We start from the raw sequence: 25,510 nt of genomic DNA on the forward strand, positions 1-25,510 counted from the left end.
CTATGTACCAGGCACTGGTACATATAAAGATGAACAAGAAACTGTCCTCCCCCGAGGAGTTCCACAACCTATTGGAAAAGTCAACATAAACAAATGATGACTGACTCTCTTGGGCTGTTAAAAAAAGACCTCACTGAAGAGAGATGCAGTTGAGCTGGGTCCTAAAGAGTAGATTGCAATTTTCCAGATGGAGAGAGATGTTTCAGGTAGAACGAGTGACAAGTACAAAAATATGGAAGCCCAAAAGGCCAGGGGACAATTAAGAAAACAGAGACATCTCCTGGCCAAACCATAGCAATATAGAGGGCAACAGCAGCAGGAAAGGTGCCAGGAAGGACATTTGGGTCCAGATGGCAAAGAGCCTTGAGTACCCGACTAAGATTTTATCCTCGAGCCACCAGTATAATCAGAAAATCACTCTGGCAGGAGAACAGGGGCTAGATTAATTTATTGGTGAGACTTATAATGGAAGTATGATGACCAATTGCAATAGCCAGCTAAGAGATGGGGGGGACTGAGGTACAAGCATGGTAACAGAGTGCCATGCAGTGGAGGAAATACGAGGCAGACTTAGGGATCAACAGGTCAGGACTTTGTGACCAGTGGGATGAACATGGTCAGGAAGAAGAGGAGTTGCTTTTAATTCCTTGGCATTTAGTTCATTCAAGAAAATGGGAAATAGCTTTAACCACCTACTTAAAGCATGCTTTAAAATCATCATAATACTTTTATACTTAAAGTGCTTTAAAATCATCAGTCAAGTATTTTGTAACGTGGAAAGACAAATAACACTGCTATTCCCATTGGATGACGGTTAAAGTTCAGAGAAACTCAATGAGTCCACGCTTTGCATGCCCTCATTACATTCTGTGAACTGCTGGTGTTTTCCTTGGGAGCTCCCAGCCTGTCTTTCATAAACACTGCTGAAATTTCCTGAGTAAAGATGAGGTAACCCAAACCCTCTTGATCTGCTGGAAACCCCATGTTCTTATCGCAAATGTACAACAAGGCAAGGAGAATTTTCTCCTCTAAGACAAAACTTCTGAAAGACAGAATACCCTGACTGAGATGTGTGTGATTAAAAAATGTAAAATCAAAATTTCCAGATGATCTAAGTGACAGGCCAAGAAATGCAGGCTGAATGACAGTTGACATAATCATTTCATATGCTCTACTCACAAATTGGCACATGTCATATGCCAGGCGCTCTCCTAAGCAATTTCCCTGGATTAACTCATTTAACCCTCACAGCCACTCTGTGGGGTAGCTACTGTAAGTTGCATTGTCAGGATTTGAACTCAGGCAGTCTGCTCTCTTAAATAAGTCACTATACTGAATCCTTCATTAGATAATGACTCTGGAAACACTTTTTTGTTTACTGTCATTTTTTTATCATAATAACCTGGTCTGGGGGCTCCAGCACTTCATTTACTAACTTAAGAATACCTCCATTCATTGCTAAATGGCACTAAGGTCTTTCAAAGGACAAAAGAAAGGAAAAGTTATGATGGGCTGAGAACATCTAGCCTATTATTTTATTTTGTTTTATAATTTAATTTTCAATTATGGTTAACATACAATATTATACTAGTTTCAAGTGTACAACATAGTATTTAGACATTTGTATACCTTATGAAGTGATCTCCCTCTAACAGTATTTTAAAGTACAAGTCTTGATGGTTGCCAGTATTGCTATCACTGGTAACCATTATATTTCACAGAGGGCTTCCAGATTTCTGGACAGCCCTGATCAGCGAGTGATGTGGTGTCAGGGAAATCTTGCTAACCCTGAGGGTAAAACCAGGCTCTGAGAAACAGGAACAGCAGCAAGAAGAAAGCTACTGGTTGCCATGGGTTTCCTGCCTTATCAGGAATCTTCCAGATCACTTCAAGATGAACGTGCTCTCTTCAAGATGGGACTTTGGTTGGAGGGGAAACATTTTTTTAAATGAGAAGCGTGCCATTAAAATTTTTATTTTATTTGTTTTTACTTCGTAAACATTTTTCAAATAATTTTTAAATTGTGGTAAAATATACATGAACATGAAATTTACCATTTTAACCATTTTTAAGTGTACTGCTCAGCAGCATTAAATTCACATTTTTGTGCAACCAATCTCCAGAACTCTTTTCATCTCGCAAAACTGAAACTCTCTACCCATTAAAAAGCAGCTCTCTGCTCCTCTCTCCCCGCTCGGCCCCTGGCAACCACCATCCTACTTTCTGCTTCTATGACTGTGACACATATAAGTGAGTAGGTACTTCATATAAGTGGAATCAAACATTATTTGTCTTTTTGTGACTGGCTTATTTCCCTCAGCATAATATCCTCAAGGTTCATCGATGTTGTAGTATATATTAGAATTTCCTTCCTTTTGAAGATGAATAATATATTCCATTGTATGCGTACACCACATTTTGTTTATCTCGTCATCCATCGATGGACGCTTGGGTTGCTTCCAAGTTTTGGTTATTGCAAATAAGGCTGCTATGAACATGGGTGGACAAATACCTCTTTGAAACTCTACTTTATGAGCTTTTGGCAAGATATAATCGCTCTTTTTTAAGCTTAGTGTCCCACTGGTGTTCTGAGAAAAACAAAAATCCAGCCTTCACATAGCATTAATATGATGAGATTCAGAACAAGTTCATGGATTCAGTATAAAGTAGACAAACATTGTGGTTTGGTCTAGCCAGGCACGTAGTTTTACGGCCATGCCTGGGGTGGCTATGGGCAGCAAGGGGTGAGGAGCGTCCAGCTCTGCAGACGGGCCTGGGGGAGCAGAAACCCAAGCAATGGCTGGTAAACGAGCCAGGGAGGCAGAAGGCCCCCAGGGCCTGGGCAGAGACTAAAGGAAGTCTTGATCTTCAAGTTCAAACCTGCTCCTCCTGACTTCCCAGTTGCCATAAATGGAAATTCCATGAGCCAGCTGCTTGTACCAGAAACCTGGCTCTCATTTTCAGCACTTCCTCTCTCTCACCCCTCCCTCCTATGCGAGCCATCTCCAGGCCCTGTCAATTCTAGTCACAAATATTTCTTTATTACCCACTCTTCTCCATTGCACTTTCATCCAGCCACCATGCCTCGCACCAGAGCTACAACAGCCTCCTGTGGTGTTCTCTCTTAGCATTTACCTGCTGCTGCTAATGCATTCTCCCCACGGCAGCCAGAGAATCTTTTGGAAATATCAGTCAGATCATCTTCTAGGCCTAAAGCACTCATGAAGACATATTACACTTAGAATATAATCTAAAGCTCTTCCCTACAAGGCTCTGCATGGTCTCATCGCGCCTGGTCCCTGTTTGTTTCACACGTCTCACACCGGGATTACCAGACTGGATCTTATTGCCTTCTTCAAATTGATAAAAACACTAAACACTCCTCAGGACTCCGTCTGTCTGGAATGTCCCTCCACACCAAAATCTTCCCAGGTCAAACTGCTACTCAGGCCTAAATGACTCATCTCCAGAGAAAGCTTTGCTGAGCGTTCAGTCCAAATTATGAATGCCCCTTGTTACTCTCTCTTGTAATATTTGTTTTTCCTTCGTAACACTTTTCACATTTTCTGTTCTATACTTTGGGATTTGTCTAATGAGGCCGTATCTGTCTTTCCCACTAGACTGTGAGCTCCAAGAGGGCAGGATCATGTTTGTTGATTAACCATTGCGTGCCCAGCCATCTACAGTGCCTGGTACATATAGGCAATTCACAAATACTTATTGACTAATGAATGAATAAATAAATGAATAAGAACATGAACTGTTCCTCTGAACTTGCAAAGTGGCCCTGGTGAGAAACTCCCTGGACTGTCCAGAAAAAGAGGAGGAGCTACTCCTTGACAGATTCTGGTTCTTGACTCTTGGACCTCATTAATCAGGACCTGTCTGTCCATCGGAGGGCACTCCACTCTTCACTGTAGAAATGTATTCTGTGTTATTAAAGTCAAAATGGCCTTTTCCACTCCAACAGCAAAGAAGCCAGTGAACCTCTGCACCGTCCACGATGGTGCCGTCCACACTGTTCAGAGGTCACCTTTTTACAAGGACATTATCCTCACCATTGGGGGGTGGAACATGGCCATCTGGAAAGAAGGTGTCATGGTAAGTTGCTTACAAAATGGAGGAATGGGTGTGTGGTCCTTTGTTACTGAGAAACACAATAGGAACAACAAGCTGTTCCTATATAACAGTGCCTGTGGGAAACTTTTAGAGAAATTGAAACAGATGGCATGGGCTCCAGCTTGTCAACAGAACCTCTGTAAGCCCTTTGAAAATCCAGCCATTTGCTTTCCTTTCCTGAGGGAAGGAAACAACATTTACAAGTCTCTTGTTCTCTGAAAGCTAATAGGCTTTTCTTTGAAATATGTATTGTGGTCAGTTGACTGGATTTGCATTTTTCCTCCCCATAAAAATACAAGCTGGGGATGCTGACGATGGGATGCGGATTACTGCGTGAAGTCCAAGGAGAAGCATTCTTTGTTTCTACACCAGGAATATGCCAGCAGGTTCAGAAAGTGGGAGTAAGAAAGCCAAAGAGTCCATCACCAGGCAGACCAGGCATATGCCTGGGTCAAAGCAAGCCGGTGCCAAGAAAATCTGGTGGTCAGGATTAGGAGAGGGCCTGCATCCAGGCTGATAGAAGCCAAACTGCCAAAAACTAGAAAGACTGAGAAAATCCAATGAAGCCAGGGTGTGGGGAAATCAGTATGATACGTCCCTTTTGTGAGCAATTCAAGATTTTCAAAATCTGAAATATATAGGTATATATATTTCATAGCCATACTATATACATTCTTTGAATAAATAATATATGTAATATATATTTATTTATACGTATAAAATGTATATAAATATTATATATTTTTTCTCTGACCTAACACTTTCACTTCCGGAACTCTTAACACAAATCTCCAAAAAAAAAAGTTTCTGTGAATATACATATGTACACGTTTTTCATTGAAAAAATTGGAAACCATGTAAGTGCCTATCCACAATTAGACTTCTACTTTATACGAACGTACTTCTGTATGTTCTTTTTTTTTTTTTTTTTGTACAATGAACAAGTATTAGTTTTGTAATTCAAGAAAAAGAAAATTTAGGTAAGATTGTCCAAAGACCGTGCAGAGGTCAGGAACCTGTTTATCCACAGAAACTGAAGGATGTAGGCAAGGTGGGCAAGAGCAGGTTTGGAGTGTCACCTCTAAGGAGTCCGAGAATCTGACACACTCTTTGTTCCCTACGGAAATGTTCTTGTGCATGTATTGGAGGGTAGGAGACAGTTCCACAGTTTAGTTTAGTCCCTGCAGATATAAATAGATAATGAGCACACCTGGTTGCCAGGTGGAGCATGACAGTGGGAAGAAAGCACATTCTGATCTTCTATCTCTATTGCAACCTCCCAAAGAAGGCAAATTACCCCGTGGTAGAGAAAAAAACAAGATGATGTTCTCTGATGCTTTGCTGGTCTAAAATCTCTTCCAAATAACATTTATAAGCCATTGGATGCAGCTCACAGCTGGAATTGACTTTTTATTTGCTTTTCCTGACTACCAGAGCTGTTTCTATGGGAAGCAGACACCTAAAAGCAAAATAAACATATAAGCAAAATTTCTTATAATCTTTACTGATCTAATGTACACTGATCTCCATAGAAATAGCAATGGGATATTAGTAGCAGTTGGGCTATCAGAACCATCAACAGCTCAATTGGAAGGTTTGGTCTTTTCCAAAAGAGCAATTAAATAAGGGGGGGAAAGGTGTTATAAAAACATACAGAAGAGAAAAGAGCAGGCATTGTATAAAAATCCTACAAGAATGGCATAGTTTTGCTATTATATGATCTTAGCTATCTGAGTTGTACTTAAAATCATTGTGAATGTCCCTTCAATAATAACAAAAGCTTTTAATTTGTTTGTGTGTATGTGTGCGTTTTTTAATCGTTTGAAGACTGGACCCCTCGTGCAGTCATCTTGTGCACCAAAAAGGTACACCTCAGGGCACTGGTCCCTGACAAGGCCCAGCGTCTTCTATATTGGCCGAGAAGATGGATACATCGATATCTGGGACCTTCTGGAGAAAACCCACGAGCCAACCCAGTCACAAAACATCTGTATAACTATGATCACCTCCATCAAACCCTGGGCCTTTTCCAGTATGTTAATTCTGATCAAATGTGTGGAGTCATTTTGCCCTTTTTGTGTAACTCAGGAAAATTTTGACGTTCTTCTGGAAAGCCTCCAATGTTGTTTCTCAGGTTTTTTGTTTTTTCTCATTCCTTTCCCTTTCTTCCTTTCTTTCTCTTCTCCTTCTCCATTTCCTTCCCATTCTTCCCATCCTCTCTTGCAACCATCTCTTGGATACAACCTGAGCTTCTCTCACTGTTTTCTTCATCAACAATTATTTCTGAAACATATTTAGGATGCCAAGCAGAGGCTGGTTTTGAACCATACATTGAAAAGCATCCTTCTGACCTTCGCCTAATACTTGATTTCCTTTGTCTCAATATTTCCGTTTCAACCAAGTACTACTTTCTATGTAAACCCAATATATTTGCCTCTTTTAAGAGAAGTTTCCCTTTGTTTCCAAAGGTGTGCAGGCATAACATTTTCTTCCTAGGCTTTTCTCTCTCAGAAACATTACACTTAAGAAATTCAGATTACAGAATCTCTACAGTGTCACAGTCTGGCTACTGCTTCCCTGTATGTGTCACCAAAGTGTGTTTTCCTATCTTTGCTACAAAACACTGCTTTTGTATACCTACAGGGATTACAAGTCTAGGATACAGCAATTTAAACCAGACCTTCTGAAAATGAGAAGAAGAAAAAACACATGATGAGATAGAAAATGAAAATTCTCCAACACATTTGTGTTTTATATTCATTTTAAATGCTCAAAGGAAACAATTTTTTTAAATAAGAAAACTGGTTCTGGCTGTGTCTTTGAAATTCACCTGTATTATGGCATCCTTTAGCCTTTACTTTATGATTTTCCTTTGAAAATCTTTCCACGTGTTGTCCCTGCTTTGTTCTCAAGTCTGCCCAGGGGACCCCACTCCAGAGAGTCAACCTCAGCTAGGAGCCACACTCCTTATACAGACACCAAGAAAACAAGATTGGAAGTAGGCAGGGTGGCTGTCAAATACTGAGGATCTCAGTTCTCATTTCATCAACTGGAAAAAAAATGACTTTTACATGTTTGTATGATCCCCGGTCATGAATGTCTAAGGAAGATGCTAAATCATTGTAAGCACAGCAGCCCTTTTGGGAGACCACAAGACCAAACCACATTTCGTGTTTAACCTCTAAGATGGCTTTCTGATTGCTGAATTGTTTTAACCCCCATTTTCTTTTAATCTTTCAGCGAAGCAGCAGTTTATAGCCGTGGCCGATTATTATGGAACACTGCATATACTAGAAATCCCTTGGACATTAAGTCACCCTTCTGCCAATGAGGTCAGTAACTTTTGGCTTTGAGGATTTGTGTAACCATTTTGCTGAGGCATGTTTTAAAAGTGTGTTCAAAAATGATAGCATTTTTGCTCTATAAGAGAACAAAAGAATCAGTACAGTCAAAACTAAGGACATGTATTTCTGTTTTATGAATTAAATCGTCTGAAGCAAGAGAAAAAACAAACATGCAATAAGAGGGAGGCCAAGTAAATAAAACCCAGATTCAGAGAAGAATTGATTTGGGGATTCATAATCGTAAGATGTTATTTCCAGGTTCTAACCAAAGTGGGACCCTCGTTTCAGCGATGCCCTTCTCGGAGGGCACAGTTGATGTTCTTATGCATCTTTCCATTACCAGTCATCACCCATCCTCTCCCAACTTGATGTATGAAAACCAGCATGTCTGAAAGTGGCAATATTCTGCCCCACCATACCCACCACCCACGGGTTTCAAGCAATGGTAATACAGTTATAAAAAGATCAATCTATAGAAATACATAAATATGTATACACCCAACATTAAATGTATTGATTGTAATCTGTTGCAAGTCCCAACAATATCAGCCTAGTTACTGTCAGACAAAAAGCTTTCCCTCACCTGGTCACCTTGCCCAAGTTCTCTGCCTACTTTCCAGCTTCTACTCTTCTGCCTACATGCTAAGCCCTCCAGGGGACCAGGAACTCAACTCTGCTCACAGTCCATTTAGGGTCTATATTGATATCATCTGGGTTTTTCAAGTTTTGTTGATGGTATGAATCTTCCCTCAGTGTTAGAAGTGAGAAGGAAGGAAAGGGAAATAAGCAATCTCTGAATATTCCTTCTACAAAATTTGCAGCTTTCTCCTTCCACCTTCACTCCCTTCCTGGAATCCTCCTATTTGCAGGGCCCTAAAACTGAGTACAGTAGTCCCCATATCGAGCTGATTTCTCTGGTAGTGGGCCTGTGGGCAGTATCCCAAAGTAGTAAAGTATCTGATGAGTTATAAAAGCAGGAATTCTTCCAGAGCCCTCTAAAGACCACTGGGGCTTCCATACGGGCTCCTGTCTCATGGGCCTGTGTTTCTAACAGGCATCAAGTGTGAGCCACTACTTTGAAAGAGAAGTCAAGCACTTGGAATATGTAGAACAGCGCAAAAAAATCCGTGAACAAGACAAGAAAGAAATGGAGCTGGAAACTGAGAAGATAAAATCCGTAAGTTAAATCTCACAACCAAAAGTTGCTTTTCTCTAACGCCACGGGAAATATGTGTGTTTGGCTTAGTCCACAATTTCAATAGGAAAATTATGCTTTTTCACATTTTTCTCTTATTGTTGTAACAGTCAAGAGGGCATTTCTCTGATTTCCAAGCTTACCATGAGTGAGACCTACCATTTGAACACCTAGCAAGATTCTATCTAATTTAAGTTTCTGAAATGTTTTATAATTTCAAAGTCATTTAGATACAATTGTATCTATATACCATTTATAGATACAATGATTCAAAACCTGAATGCTTTTATTATATAGAATTTTAACACCTGGTGAATAATGCATTAAAACAGGTAATGCAGAAAGAATGGAATATGGAATAAAGACATGTCAGTTCAAATCCCAACTCCACCACTTACTAGCGATGAGATCTTGAGCAATGCTCACATCTTTGCTGAGCTTCAGTTCCATTGTCTTTAAAATGGGAATACTAATAACTACCTCTTAGCATTACTGTAAGGCTTTCAGTTAAGTAACCTAACAAATAGTAAACTTTCATTAATTGGGAGCTAATATATGGACAGGCACAGAGACAGACATGAAGTTTGCTATGATATACTATGCTTGAGATGTGAAATTTGAGATAGAGAAGAATTTGCTACAGGACGCACTCATTAAATTTGACTGAAAAGGAACCTAGAACTCTGAATCCCCCCATTCTCCTGTTTTTCAGCCTCTCTGTTTGATATGAATTCTGTCACTCTATTGGTCTCCCCTTGTCCACAGTTATGATGTCTTTAAATATCCTGTGAACTCAGTTCTCTCTTTGTTACTTGAGATCATCTTAGTCCATATTTCTACTTCACTCTTGCTCATTCCCTTTTTTGCCCTGTGTTGCCAGTATTTTCATCATTGATCCCGTCTGTAGTTTCTGTATATGTAAATATGTAGCATCCTCCAATGTAATTATTCATGTGAGATCTTAGGTCTCAATTAAAAGCACAAGCAGGTGGGTGGAGGAGATCCAAGATGGCAGAGTAGATAAACACTGTGCCTGCTTCCTTTCATGAACAAATTAAAATTGCAACTAAATTATAGAACAAGCGACCTGAAAAGCCATCTGAAGTTGGCCTGAACAGAAGTCAAGACTGGTAGAAGGGGTGGACGCAGAACTGGCTAATCCCAAACCTCCATGTGGCGGTTGAGAACCAGGAGGGATATCTCGGCTGCAGAGGTTCCCCCTAAAGGAATGAGGAACCACAGCTCCACACTGGCCTCCCCAGCACAGAGTACTGGTGCCAGGAAGATGAGCCCCCACAACATCTGGCTGTGAAACACAGTGGGGATTCCAACAATCAGAGTGGGATGGAAGGTTGTGAGAAACCCAGGGATCCTCTTAAGGGGCCTGTGCACAGATTCTCTCACTCCCACACACTCACCTTGGGCCTCAACTGAGGGACAGTAACTTGGGGGTGTCAGAGACATGGGGAGCAGACTTGTGTTGTCCAGGTTGAGGGCTGGAGGACAGTTGCCATTTCCCTGTGAGGAGGTCCTCCTCCCCTGCAGCCAGCAGGTGGGAGCCATCTTTACTGTGTTGAGCCCGCCCCCACACAGCCAAATCTGAATCTGATTGGTCTGGAAGCCAGGCCTTGACTCAATGGGACCTCACCCGACCCAACACCCCTAATGCTGGAGGCCCTTTCTCCAAGGGTAGCCAGCCCCACTCACATTGCACTCTTTCTTGGAAAGCTATCAGAGTCTGGTAAACCCCAGGTGGGCAGCGATTGATCTCCATGTGCTCTGAGACTTTTGCTGAGTAGCTTCAAGCTTAGCGCTGGCACCAAACCAGAATTTATGTTAACCTGGTGACTATAACTCTTCCAACTCCAGTGACTCTCTGAGACCTTGCCTCACCAAACTTGCATGCCGCATGAGGCTTTATCAGTGGCTGAACCTTAAGGGAGCAGGCAGGTGGCAGCAGGCCTCCACGGTGTCCTAACATTTTGTGGAGCTCCCCTAGGCCTGGTACTGGTGGCAGATGTCTTTGGTCCACAGCATGGCCTCTCCCATGCACCTCCAGGGTTAGCAGAAGCAGCAAATGACCACAAATCACTTTGTAGCTTTTACCAGGTGGTCCCTGACTGGTCACAGGCAGTGGATGACCTGGGCCTGCACCAGAGCCCCTCGCAAGAAACCCCAGAACTAATATACTTGGAGGTTGGAGGTTGGCTTCAGACCACAGCAGAGCACCACACAAGTGGCTCATAAAGGGTGGTCTGAACAGGCACCAGAGCCCACTGGGGCAAAACCCACTCAGTGGGGTAAGTCCCCACCTCCCCCAACCCCCCGTCCCCCTGACAGCATCCTGTAAGCTGTGGACATGGCAAAAACCCACAACCAATTAGTTTGAGGGTCAATCCCACCAACTGACATGCCAATAGCAACCATGGCTCAACTATAATAGGAGGGCACACACAACCCACGCAAGGAACACTGTTACAGCACCCAGTGCAGGTGACCAGGGAGACTGTGCCACTGGGCCCCACAGGGCACCTACTACATAAGGCCACTGGACCAAGACTTGGAGACATAGAAGACCTACCTAATACATAGAAACAAACACAGAGAGGCAGCCAAAATGAGGAAACAAAGAAATGTGCCCCCAAATGAAAGAACAGGAGAAAACTCCAGAAAAAGAATTCAAAAAAGTGGAGGCAAGCAACCTCCCAGATACAGAGTTCAAAACAATGGTGATAGGATAGTCAAAGAACTTAGTGAGAATCTCAACAGAGAGATAGCAAGCATAAAAAAGGACATAGAAACTATAACAAAGAACCACTCAGAAGTGAAGAATACAATAACTGAAATGAAGAATGCACTTGAAACAATCACCAGCAGACTAGATAAAGCTGAGGACTGAATCAGCCATTTGGAAGACAAGGTAGTAGAAAACACCAAATTGGAACAGCAAAAAGAAAAAAGAATCCAAAGAGTGAGGATAATTTAAGAGACCTCTGGGACAACATCATGCATAACAACATTCACATCATAGTGGTACCAGAAAGAGAAGAGAGAAAGCAAGGGATTGAGAACCTATTTGAAGAAATAATGACTGAAAACTTTCCTGACCTGGAGAAGGAAACAGACATACAAGTCAAGGAAGTGCAGATTCCCAAACAAGATGAACCCAAACAGGCCCACACCAAGACACATTATAATTAGAATGGTAAAGGTTAAAGGCAAAGGGAGAATCTTAAAAGCAGCAAGAGAAAGGCAACTAGTAACTTATAAGGGAGCTCCCATAAGATTGTCAACTGATTTTTGAACAGAAACTTTGCAGGCCAGAGGGATTGGCACAAACTATTCGACATAATGAAAAGCAAGGACCTATAACCAAGGGTACTCTACCCAGCAAGGCTATCATTTAGAGTTGAAGGACAGATAAAGAGCTTCCCAGACAAGAAAAAGCTAAAGAAGCTCGGTACTTCTTTAAGGTCAAAATTATGAATAATAAAATGTCAATAGCTACATATCTATCAACAATTACTTTCAATGAAAATGGATTAAATGCTCCACTTAAAAGACATAGCAGAGCTGAATGGATAAGAAAACAAAACCCTTACATATGCTGCCTATAAGAGAATCACTTCAGATTGAAAGGCACACATTGATGGAAAGTAAAGGGATAGAAAAAGATATTTCATTAAAATGGAAATTAACAACAACAAAAAAGCTTGGGTAGCAATACTTATACCAGACAAAATAAACTTTAAAACAAAGGCTATAACAAGAGACAAAGAAGGACCTATAATCCCACTTCAGTGTATTTATCTGAAGAAACCCAAATGCTACTTCAAGGAGATATGTAATCCATATGTTCTTTGCAGCATTGTTTACAATGGCCAAGATATGGAGGCAGCCTGTGTGTCTATTGATGGATGAATGGATAAAGAGGAGGTGGTACATACATACAATGGAATATTGCTCAGCCAAGGAAGGAAATGGGTTCTTGCCATCTGCAATGGCATGGATGGACCTGGGGGTATTGTGCTAAGTGGAGTGTCAGACAGAGAAGTACAGATGCAATGTGTTTCACTTATATGTGGATTCTAAAGAACAAAATGAACAAAACAGAAACAAACTCATAGATACAGAGATCATATTGATGGTTGCCAAATGGGAGGGGGCTTGCAGGTAAGTGAAAAAGGGGAAGGGATTAAGAAGTACAAATAGTTGTTACACAGTAATCATGGGAATGTAGGATATAGCATAAGGAACAGAGTCAATAATATTGTAATAAATATGTATGAGTCATATTAGTACTAAATTTGTTGGGGTGATAGATGGGAGGGGTTGCGGCACAGTAAAAAGGTGAAGGGATTAAGAAGTACAAATTGGTAGTTACAAAATAGTCATGGGGATGTAAAGTAAAGAACAGGGAATATAGTCAGTGATATGGTAATAACTATGTATAGTGCCAGGTGGGTACTAGACTAGTCAGGGGGATCACTTCTGAAAATATATGTGTCAAAACACTATGGTGTACACTTCAAATTAATATAAAGTAATATTGAATGTGAACTGTAATTGAAAAACTAAAAAAGGGAGGGAAAGGTGAAGGGGAATAAAAGGTCCAAATTTCCAGGTATAAAACAAGTCATGGGGATGTAATGTACAGCATAGGGAATATAGTCAGTAATATTATGATCGTGTGGTACGGTGTCAGATGGTTGCTGGACTTATGGTGATCACTTCTTTAGGTATATAAATGTTGAATAACCTGAAATGAATATAATATTGTATGTTAGCTGTATTTTAATAAAAATATTTAAAAAAATAAAATAAAAGCACATGCAGATGGAAATATTTTAAAGTACTGCAGTGGCAAATAGATTAACATGATCACTTATTGATACATAAGAATTAGTGTAATAAAAGCAGAGGGCGTCATTTCAAAAACTGTTTAGTGGTGACAAGGCATAAAACAATACTGATTAACTTTTCACTGTTTTCCCCAGCTACAAAAAAAAAAAAAATGATCTTGTTTTTTTGCACATTCACAAACACTGGTTGAAATTCTGTTGTGGGAGATAATCTGCTGCCCGTTTCTTATGCCAGCAATTATCCACGATTATTATGACTTTTTAAGTACCATAATGAAAGCTCCTAATTATCCACATCAGTGGAAGCAAGCACAATGTGGATAATACAAAATAATTTGCATGTAAAATACTTTTAAAACACCTGAATATTATAATAATCGTATCTTGAAATTGTATCATGCTTTTGAGTTTGCAAAACATTTTCAACTCCTTGAAACTTCATTTTCAGTTGTCATAGTACCCTATTTTAAGTAGTGCTACCACTTCTCAAATTGTTTGTGACACTAGAGTGTGGGTAAATGAATAGCTTTTAAAGGGCTCCTCTGTTACATTTAGAACATGAGAAGAGTGACCAAGGAAAGAAAAACTAATGTTAGTCAGAAATATCTCCTTATTAGCAACTGCTAAGAAAAGGGAAAATGGGAACAACCTCAGAGGACTGCAGTGGGGATTAGAGTTAAAATATTTACAGCACTTAGCCAGTGACTGGCACACAGAAAGTGCTAGTAAGTGTTCACTGTGAGTATTATTACAGAGAGCTGGGGAGGATCACACATTTGTCGAGCACGGCTGGTTCTTATGAGGCCCCCACACCCCACACCCCCCATTGCCAGGGATTAGGCTGTACTCCAACCCATAGATCTAAGGGAAATCATACTCCCCTCTCTTTGTAAACATTGAGTCCGAATACAGCTCACTTCCTGAAAAATAATAGTAATTACAGCTCTCACAGCACATGTAGTGGGAATTTTCCTAACTGGAATTTTAGCTGGAGACCGAAAGCTGGGATAAGTAGCAGTTTCCATGTGATCCATAAATTATGCCGTCTATATGGGATTTAGAAGAGAATTCTGCAACATCTAGTAAATTACCTGTACTTCAGACTGCACAAAGGAAGCAAGATATATGGGAAAGAAGATTAGAAGAGGGTTGTTTTTCTTTTCCCTTGTTTTTTGAGAGATGTGTCAGAAGGCTACGTATTTCCCACTTCCCACTTCTGCAACACCAGACTCCATTAGAGATAGGTGGCTGGTCAGGATGGACAATTGGCCTCTGATATGTGTTAGGAGGCTTGCTGAGCCACAGAAATCCAAAGGCCCGGAGTTACCATGACCAGAACAGAATGTCCAGGGAGAGCTTTGGGAACCCAGGGACTAGGGCCTGACTCTTGAGGCTGGAAAGTCTGCAGGCAAGAGATTGATTTAAACTGCTCTAACAGAAGGGTAGAGAGAGGGCCTGTTGGCAGTGAACTTCTACTGATGGCAGAGTGAGGGTGGTGAGTTTTCCTGGGGCCAGGTGAACCCTTGGAAAGTAGCTAGGCTCAAATCAGATGCCCAAAAGGACTTTCCAACTGGGATGAGGCAAACTCTACAGAAAGAGGCTGAAGGTGCACAGTGGGGGCTTTGTAGTGGGGAGGTCCCAAGGGGCAGTCTTCACTTTGATATTAGCCTGGGCAGGATATTCAAATACCTGAAAATGACACTATTCCTAATACCTAAAGTGATGGGAAATGCTACAGAATCTGTCACATATGGTTGCAAAGGACCATGGTTAGAAAAATAACATTTTTCTATTCTCACCCTACCTGTCAAGCCCTGCTCTTTTGTGACTTGGTTACTGTAGCTAACATGTTTTAAACGCTCACTGGGTGTTCGGCACTATTCTGAGGACTTGCCATGTTAAATAATTAATTAAATTCTCACAGTACTATGAAGTAGGTACAACAATTATTAGACACAAGGAATCTGAGAAAGCAGCTATATTAAGAAAAGAGAGAGAAAATCAAACATATGGAAAGAATTCAGCAAACAAAGGGGAAGGGAATAGCAATAATTGTGAATGTTCAAAGGAGGAAAACTGCTCTTAAAAGTTATTCTCTAAAGAATTAGAATAAAAGCTTAGAGTGTTGGTTCCCCTTGATGAAATCCACAAAGACAGGCGTTTGTGACAAACGAGCAGAAGGCACAGGAAAACAATAGGATGGGAAGATGACAGAGGAGAAACAAAGGCAACTCAAGGATGACACACACCAAGATGGAGTGTTCGTAACGTTCATCTGAAAGAAGACACAGATGGAAAAGAAATCTTAAAAATCGTGACTGCCCTAGCCACTATTACAATGAATTAAAATGCCACAATAATGAAACCATAGCAGTGCTAATACAAACACTGACAGATCAAAGAACAGAACCAATTATTTAGCAAGTGGTGTTGGGTCAATTAGCGGAAGAAACGTTCCTTATTGTTATTCTTTCCTCTCTCAATGTGCTCCCTGCTGCCCCCGAGAGCCCACATCCAACCCATCAGCAAATTCAGTCTGCCCAGCCCCAGGAGTTACCTTGAATCTGCACACACTTCTCAGCTCTCGCTCTGCCCTTCCCCTTCGGAGCCAGCAGTTCCTCCCCCTAACTTCGCAAGAGATGCCCTCCCACCCTCTGCCCTCCTGCAAACCCCTTCCATTGAGCAGCAGCCAGACAGACTGTTCAAAAATTGCTCCTTCTCATCCTTTGGTAGTTCTAGTTGTCTGTGTTTTATAGGACGACTTGCTTTTTCTCTCCCTAGAAAACGTATCAGAAGTCAAAAGAGCAACTGGAGGCTGAGTTGCAAATGGACTACGAGAGTTATTTAGAACTGGAAAAGACCATCCTCCTAAATCTGGGCCTAATCAAAATGACAGACAAGATGTCATTCACGGATGTGGAATAGAAAACCTTCCTGTAGGGGTGTTTTGGAGGCTTTGTGGGATTTCTTTTCTTTTTTGTAAGGTAAAGTAGCAAACCAAACAGTAAATAAGTTTATTTATAAATATTAGGCTTTTATTTCACTGCTATTAAAATTTTTGAATTATAACAATAAGATCTGTTTTCATTTTCAGACTAAATATGTACTGACCTTTGTACCGAACATGAAAGTTATTGGTGATGAAAATTTCGTTTTCCTGTAGAAATACGCAGCTTCAGACGCCCCCTCAACTCCCGTTTCTGACATCCATTCAGAGCCCCTAACACCAGTCAGAAGTGGGAATCAAACTTTGCTCCTAATGATCAGGTCGCTTTGGGTCACCTCTCCAAAAAGTGCTCCCCTGGGGCTACTACATAGATTGTAGGGCCATATGCTAAACAAAATATTAGCAAATCAAATCCAGAAATATATGTACAAAGAAAGAGTAACACATGATGATCACGTTGGGTTTATCCAGGGAGCAACCTAACAGTAGAAAATAAATCAATGATTGATTAAAGGAGAGAAATTATGATACCAAAATAGAGGCAGAAAAACTTTTGATAAAATTCCACATCCATTCATGATAAAACAACAATAAATTATTTGCAAGTACGAAAAAAATGGGGGTGGGGGAACTTCCTTAACATGATGCAGGGTATCTAAAACAACCCTACAATAAACATCACGCTTAATGGTAAAAAGATAAAAGCTGGCCTTGGCTGTGTGGAACGAGACCCAGTGCCCCTCGTCATGTCTTCCAGCCAGTGTTGTACTGGGGGTTAACCAGTGTGGGAGTGAGAAGGAAACAGCGTGTGAAACTGAGTTATGAAAGAGCCTGGTGTATCTCAATGAGAGATTCAATGTCACCAAAGTGGCTGATATGGGACGTGGGACTGGGGGGAGACTAGCAGGAGATGAGGCTGGAAAAGTAGCTTGGAGCCAGATTGTGAAGGTTCCTGTAAACCAAGCTAAAGAAGCTGGATTATAGTTTGCAGATAATAGGGAATTAATAGAAAGACTAAGCAGGAAGGTGACACAATCAGCTTTATATTCAGGAAGATAAGGAATGGATTAGAATGGGGAGAACGTCATGGCAGGAAATCCTATTAGGAGACAGTAAGAATAATTCAAGGTAAAAGATTAGGATGCCCTGTCCTGAAGCTTAATGGGAAAATAGAAATGAAAGGCTGATTGGATAAGGAAGGAAAGACGAAGGATGATGCTAAGGTTTGTAAGTGAAGTTGCTAGAGGCAATCAACTCAAACTTTTATTCACTACAAAAGTCAGATAGATAGTAACACTTAACTACCTGTGTCCACAGCCTTTGGACAGATAACTTTTCACTGTGAAACAGATTCCACTTCTATCAGTCAGGTTGTGAGTATTTACCTTGCAACATTTTTATAAGGGGTGAATGAGCGCCTGGACATGAGATGGCACGTGTTAGTCTCCTCGTTATTGGACTGTCTCAGGGCTCATCCTCGCACTGGAGCTTTTTTTTTTCCTCTTTTAACCCACACCCTTGTCTTGGATGAATCTGTCCAGACTCGTGGCTTTACATGCTATCTATTTCCCTGGCCTGGACTTCTCCCACAAAATCCAGAGCTGTATATCCATTTGACGACTTAATGTCTCCACTGGGATGTACAAGAGGCATCTCAAATTTAAACATGTTTAAAATCCAGTGCTTGATGTTTAAAATCGAGTCCCTCCCAAACCCATACTTCCAATCACTTTGCTTCTAGCTTCTCGCCTCAGTCAGCTCTCTTTCTCCCTCTCTCTCCAGTCCACACCCAGTCTGTGAGCAAATCTTGTTGACTCTACCTTTGAAATACACACAGACGCCAATCGCTTCTCTCCTCCCTCACTGCCACTATCATGGTCCCAGCCACCATCAGCCTAGGACTAGTAGTGACCTCCTCACTGTTCTCCATGCATCTACATTGCCCCCTTCCGTCTCTCTCCACAGCACCAGATGATAACGTTAGGGGGGAGTCAGAGGCTGTTATTCTCCTCCGCGGCTTCCTGTCGCAGAGGATGAGCCAAAAGCTTCACTGTGACTTTCATGTCCTTGTGTGATGAGACCCTCCACTGTCACCTTGGTTGTACCTCTCGTTCTCCTCCCCTCCATCACACCACCCTGCGGTGCTGGCCGCCTCCTACTCACCCAATATGCCAGGGCACTTGTGCTCACTGTTTTGCATTTTTCTCTGGTGATTTTCCCTAGTTTGTCTTTACATGTTTGCTCAAAGAAAAAAAGAAAAAGATGTTTTGAGTGCCTATGCTGTGCCAGGGACTACAGTTTCAAACAGCGTGTTCAGGTTAGGTCTTACTGGGAAGGTGACGCTTATAAAAAGACCGGAGAGGGTGAGGGATTTTGCCCCGTACTCTTCCGGGAGAAGCATGTTTGGTAACCCAGTCCCCTAGCTCCACTCTAGCTAACTTCAGCTTAGGTGTCCGGGGCAGAACTGGGCTGTGTTGGCCACCCCTCAGTGCAAAGGAAGTTGGAACTACAGAGAACAGGAGTGTCATTATTGCATGACTGAAACCATTACCTGGGGCTGGCACATTGTTTTCTCAAACAAAAGCAAGGTTTTATTAGCATAGAAAAAGGGGGTAATGGATAGTGAGTGTCTGCCTTAGGGTTATCAAGTGAAGAGCTTAGTATAGCACCTGGCATATAGCAAGCAGTAAATATGTCTGCTATTATTTTATCTAATTTATAAATACAACATGACTTTATTATTCTTCTCATAGAAACTAAAACATGGCATTCTTCTTGGTTATGATAGCAGTTATTATTGGTTCAGTGTGATATTTGCATTGGGTGTTTATAACCTCAGTTTTTCCAGGTCTCATCATCTCACCTCCTATAGCTACCAATGAGATCACGTAAACAGCGGTAGCCCAAATTTAATGGGATCTTGCCCCACCTGCATATCGGGTAGCTCATCCTCTGCAAAGAGCCTCCAGGTGTGTCCTCTAGTCCCTGGGATGAATGTGGAACCTGAGTCTGAATCCCAGCTTCATCACCCTGTACTGCGTGCAAGCTGCACAGGCCCCTAAGTCTTAATTACATCATCTGTAAAATGGGGATAATAATTGTACCTACCTTATACAAAGACAATGTATATAAAATACCTGGCAAATAGCTGGTACTTAATAAATGTAGCACCTCCCTTTCTTGCTTGGTCTCAGGTACACACACACACACACACACACACACACACACACACACACACGAGAGAAACCATAGTGTTTGTTTTCTGTCCTAAGCAATAACCTCTGATTTTAACATCTTTGTCATTAATAATAATAGGAGCGCTTCTCACTCTCAAATATGACTTAAGCAGGGGCTCTGCATGCCGAGTTTAATATTAACCTTTGATCATTTTAAAATGAGATCAAGCATATTGGATGTAGTGTTTAAAATTTGAACAGTAGCTTTCTCTTTTGCAAAACTTAAAATGCTTATGGCTACTCAGGAAAATTAATCATTCTAATAATGCTTGATTTATTTAGATTATGTTTAATTATCACTCAGCTTTACAAATTTTTACCCACCAAGAAATGTTGCAGAGTTAAATGAGCTTATTTTCCGCCGCTCAGATAAACAACCATTGTCTGTGTGCACCTCAGATGAAAAGGCAATTGACTCCAGTAGATGGTGGCCCAGGTCCACTTCCGCAGCTTCACTAATTCACCACGGTAAATAATTAATATCGCCCTGGGCCCCCACCCCCAGAGCACTGCTCGGGGTAGGTGGAGTTCCGCTAGGTTGCTAGGTTGCTATTGCCAGGTCAAAGACTGTGTAACCGAGCAAGGACCCATGACGGAAATTAAATATCTTAGTGAAGGGCAAATTAAACCCTGTGTGATGAATTCACTCCTTTCATGGCTGATGGGATGTTTGAGGGTCTCAGGCTCTTGTAAAACACCTCCACACAATCAGAGTAGAATCCCAAACACCAAAGAAACCTACCACAGAAGTTTATTGGATAAACGATGGTTTAAAAAAAAAAAGTGTAATTAATTCCAAATGCTTTCTTGTTCACAAACAGGACATTAAAAATAGATGCGATAAGTATGGTAAATGATATAGGTTGTGTTTCCCTGCAGTAATGCCAGTGACCCAAACTAAAAGGACCGAAAATCAGGAGACTTTTTCTAAGTCTCCTGTCCATATTATATTCTAAGTTGTTTTTATTTTATTTTTCTTCAAGGAAGGAAAGAAGATGTAAAATAAAAGATTTCACATGACTAATTCAAATCTAAAATATGGCAAGTGTCTGCTTTATTTTAGCCTTAATAAACAAGCTAAATTAACAATTGAAATTGATAACTATTTTTCACTTTTAATGTTTTCTAGACTGCAAGGATCTAAATACAATAAATTTTTTAAAAGCATAAACTTCCAATTTTCCAGACAGTCTTTCAGAAGTGAACATGACACGGAAGAGTAGCAGCAGCACTGAGGGAGCCCATAGTTGACAGAAAGAACTGAGAGAACCTAAAGAAGTTCCTCTGATATTCACCTATGAATATTCCTTAAAAGGAGTTTAGTAATCTCTCATTTTAAAATAAAAGTACAAAAAACAGTTCCAGTCAAGATGGCAAAGTAAGTAAATGCTGTTGCTTACCTTCTCTCATAACCACATCAAAATTACAACTAAACTACAAAACAACCATCATTGAGAATCACCTGAAATCTTGCTGAAATGAAGCCCTACAACTAGCAAGGACCTACAGCCAAGATTATGCTACCCAGCAAAGCTCTCATTTAGAATTGAAGGACAGATAAAGAGCTTCTTAGACAAGAAAAAGCTAAAGGAGTTCCTCACCATCAAACCAGTATTACAAGGAATCTTATAGGGACTTAAGACAAAAGAAAATAAGTATGAGTAATAAAATGGCAATAACTACATACCTATCAACAATTATTTTCAATGTAAATGGATTAAATGCTCCAATAAAAGATAAGGTGGCTGAATGGATAAGAAAACAAGACCCTTACATATACTGCTGACAAGAGACTCACTTCAGATCAAAAGATGCACACAGATGGAAAGTAAAGGGAATGAAAAAGATATTTCATGAAAATGAAAACAAACAAACAAAAAGCTGGAGTAGCAATACTTACACTAGACAAAATAAACTTTAAAGCAAAGATTATAACAGGAGACAAAGAAGGACCTAGTAATCCCACTGCTGGGTATTTATCCAAAGAAAGCCCAAATACTACTTCAAGGGGATGTGCTCATCTATATGTTCATTGCAGCATTGTTTACAATAGCCAAAGTGTGAAACCTGGGTGTCCCTGAGTGGATGAATAGATAAAAAAGAGGTGATACAAAGACAGCTCCAAGATGGCGAAGTAGATAAACATTGTGCCTGCTTCCTTCCATGAACACATTAAAATTACAACTAAATTATAGAACAATCAATCTGGAGAACCATTTGAAGTCTGGCCGAACAGAAGTTTTATAACTGAGGATATAAAGAAGCCACGTTGAGACTTATATGAGGGGTGAAGATGCAAAACGGGCTAGCCCCAAACCTCCGTGTGGTGGTTGAGAACCTGGAAGGATATCTGAGCCATGGAGGTTCCCCCTGGAGGAGCCCCACACCAGCCTCCCCAGCCCAGAGTAGTGCCAGGAAAAGGGGTCCCCACAAAATCTGGCTGTGAAAAACAGTGGGGATACCAACATCCTGGTGGGACAGAAGACTGCAGGAAACCCAGACATCCTCTTAAATAGCCGGCGCATAAACTCTCTCACCCCAAGGCACTCACCCTGGGCTCCAGCAGAGGGATGGTGACTCCGGAGGCATTGGAGGCGTACGAGGGACAGACTGAGGCATGTGGCTTTGAGGCAGGGCTGGAAAACAGTCACCATTTTCCCTGTGTGGGTTCTCTTCGCCTGCGGTCGGCAGGCTGGTGCCATGTTTTCTGTGTTGAGCCCGCCCCCACAGGCCAAATGTGAATCTGATTGGTCTGGTGAGCTCCAATGCTCCACCCTGCTGACTCACTGGGAACCCGCCCCACCAACTCCCCGACTGCCGAGGCACTTTATCCTGAGCAGCCAGCTGCCCACATTGCACTCTTTCTTGGAAAATTATCAGAGCTCCTAAGGCCCCAGGTGGGCAGCAATGGGCCTCATTGTGCTCTGAGACTTTTGCTGAGTAGCTCCAGGCTCAGCACTAGCACCAAACCAGAGTCTCCATTAACCTGGTGACCACAACTCTTCCCACTCTAGTGATTCCCTGAGACCTTGCCTCTTCCCATCATGTACCACACAAGGCTTTATCTGTGGCTGAACCTTAAGGGAGCCGGCAGGTGGCAGCTGGCCTCAGGGTGTCTTGGCTTTTTGTAGAGTACCAGGCCTGGTACTGGTGGTATCCGTCCTTGGTTTGCAGCGTGGCCTCTCCTACGTGCCTCCACCTTTAGCACAGGCAGCGAACAATTGTGGATAGCTTTATAGCTCCTACCAGTTAGTCCCTGGCCAATCACAGGCAATGGATGACCTAGGCCTGCACCAGAGTCCCTCCCAAGAGGCCCCAGAACCAACATACTTGGAGGTTGGCTACAGACCACAGCAGAGCCCTGCTCAATTAGCTTTCAAGTGGCACACACAAAGTGCGGTCTCAAGAGGCACCAGAGCCTGCTGGGGCAAACCCTACTCAGTGGGGTAAGACCCCACACACACAGCAGCCTGTAAGCCGTGGAGGTGGCCAAACCTCACAGCCAATCAGCCTGAGAGCCAATCCTACCCACTGACATGCCAATAGCAATCAAGGCTCATCTATAACAGGAGGGCACCCACAACCCATACAAAGAACATTCCTGGGACACCTGGAGCAGATGACCAGGGAGACTGTGCCAAGGCCCCCCAGGACCCCTACTACATAAGGCCACCCAGCCAAGACTGGGAGACATAGCAGATCTACCTAATACATAGAAACAAACATAAAGAGGCAGTCAACATGAGGAAACAAAGAAATATGTCCCAAATAAAACTCCAGAAAAAGAACTAAACAAAATGGAGGCAAGCAACCTACCAGAGACAGAGTTCAAAGCAATGATTATAAGGATTCTCAAGTTGAAGAAAATAGACATACAAGTACAGGAAGTGCAGAGAGTCCCAAACAAGATGAACCCAAATAGGCCCACACCAAGACACAATATAATTAGAATGGCAAATGTTAAAGAGAGAATCCTGAAAGCAGAAAGAGAAATGCAACTAGTAACTTATAAGGCAGCTCTCATTAGACTGTCAGCCGAGTTCCCAACAGAAACTTTGTAGGCCAGAAGGGATTGGCACAAAATGTTCAACGTGATGAAAAGCAAGGACCTACAACCAAGGGTTCTCTACACAGCAAAGCTATCATTTAAAATCAAAGGACAGGTAAAGAGCTCCCAGGTAAGAAAAAGCTAAAAGTGTTTATCATCACCAAACCAGTATTATAAGGAATGTTAGAGGAACTTCTTTAGGATGGAAAAAAAAAAGATCAAAATTATGAATAATAAAATGGCAATAATTACATATCTATCAATAATTATTTTCATTGTAAATGGATTAAGTACTCCAATCAAGACATACGAGTATACAATGGAATATTGCTCAGCCATGGAAGGTAATGGGTTCTTGCCGTCTGAGGCTTCATGGATGGACCTGGAAGGTACTGTGCTGAATGGAGTGTCAGACAAAGAAAGACAGATGCAATGTGATTTTGCTTACATATGGAATCTAAAGATGAAAACAAACCAAAAAGAAAAAAACAAGCAAACAAACCTGAAACACTCAGCTACAGAAAACATTTTGATGGTTGCCAGAATGGACAGGAGTTGGGGGTATGGATGAAAAAAGAGAAAGGTATTAAAAAGTACAAATTGGTTGTTACAAAGTAGATATGGGGATGTAGGGTATAGCAGAAGGAATATAGTCAATAATATTGTAATAATTATGTATGGTGCAGATGGGTACTAGATTTGTTGGGGTGTTGATGGAAGGGAGTTGGGGGAAAGGGTAAAAAAAGGTGAAGGGATTGAAATGTACAAACTGGTAGTTACAAAATAGTCATGGGGAAGTAAAGTAAAGCTTAGGGCATATATTCAATGATATGGTAATAACTATATATACTGCCAGGTGGGTACTAGACTAGTCAGGGGGATCGCTTCTTAAATGTTTAACCACTATGCTGTACGCCTGAAATTAATATAAAATAACATTGAATGTCAAAATAAATAAATAAATAAATAAACCATATAAGTAAAAAAGAAACTCCTATATACATTGATTGTAACTTGGGAAATATTGTATATTCATATACTACAGGAATATGAATTCTTAAACATTTTTTGGACAATATGATAATATGTTTAAAATGAAATATGATGCTAAAGTTTTTTTTTAATAAAATAAAGTACAAATAAATGCTACCATCATTAACACCCTAGCATTTTAATAGGACGAGGAGATTGCATACTCGCAAGTGAGACTGTAGAACCAAATGGAAGGCAAGTTTTCCCTGCAGATAGAGAAGGAGGCAGGCCCTGCTGAGCATGGGAGGGAAAGGCAAGACTGGCTGGAATACTGAGGCTCAAGGTGCCAGAGGTGGCGCCTGACCACGGGGGCTTGAGGAGGACAGGATTTATTAAGAGATGGGAGAATTGCTGAATTTTGGTCACTTTGTAGATTAACCAAGGTGCCCAATGGCAGCAATTGCCTAGCAATTACCTGGGCAATCTTCGTATGTTGTTTTTGGCTCCCACTACACAGTTCATAGCTCAGCATTGCCATTTCCTGCTCCTTTTGACAAAGGACCCCAAAGTTCATCCTGTGACATTTGGTCACTATAGGAGGAAACAATAGGAGGTAATTGTTAGGAGATAACATCCTGTACTTCTCATGTTTCCATAAAAGGGAGGGAATTCTTCTCCACCTCTCTTAAGAGGAAAGAATATGGGAGGATCACTCCCAGCTTCTTGCTGCCTCCCTCGTTTACTGTTCCCCAAGTCACAAAGCTGACTCATCTGAGTGGTGAATTAA

General features: G+C 41.4%; 1 protein-coding gene across 3 annotated transcripts in view; it reads left to right on the forward strand.

Moving 5' to 3' along the window:
- The window catches only part of DNAI3 (dynein axonemal intermediate chain 3), a 68,150-nt gene extending 51,561 nt beyond the window's left edge, over positions 1-16,589 (forward strand). For 2 of the 3 annotated variants that reach the window (XM_019710209.2, XM_074335072.1), the window contains exons 19-23: positions 3,971-4,101; positions 5,947-6,151; positions 7,360-7,451; positions 8,518-8,640; positions 16,302-16,589. In XM_019710209.2, coding sequence (XP_019565768.2) covers positions 3,971-4,101; positions 5,947-6,151; positions 7,360-7,451; positions 8,518-8,640; positions 16,302-16,445 — 695 coding nt within the window. In that variant the 3' untranslated portion in view covers positions 16,446-16,589. The remainder of the gene's footprint in view (positions 1-3,970; positions 4,102-5,946; positions 6,152-7,359; positions 7,452-8,517; positions 8,641-16,301) is intronic. The other variant, XM_019710212.2, reaches the window with a different exon arrangement.
- The last annotated feature ends 8,921 nt before the right edge of the window (positions 16,590-25,510 follow it).

Source organism: Rhinolophus sinicus, linkage group LG06, assembly GCF_036562045.2.
Source record: "Rhinolophus sinicus isolate RSC01 linkage group LG06, ASM3656204v1, whole genome shotgun sequence".
NCBI classification, from domain to species: Eukaryota; Metazoa; Chordata; class Mammalia; order Chiroptera; family Rhinolophidae; genus Rhinolophus; species Rhinolophus sinicus.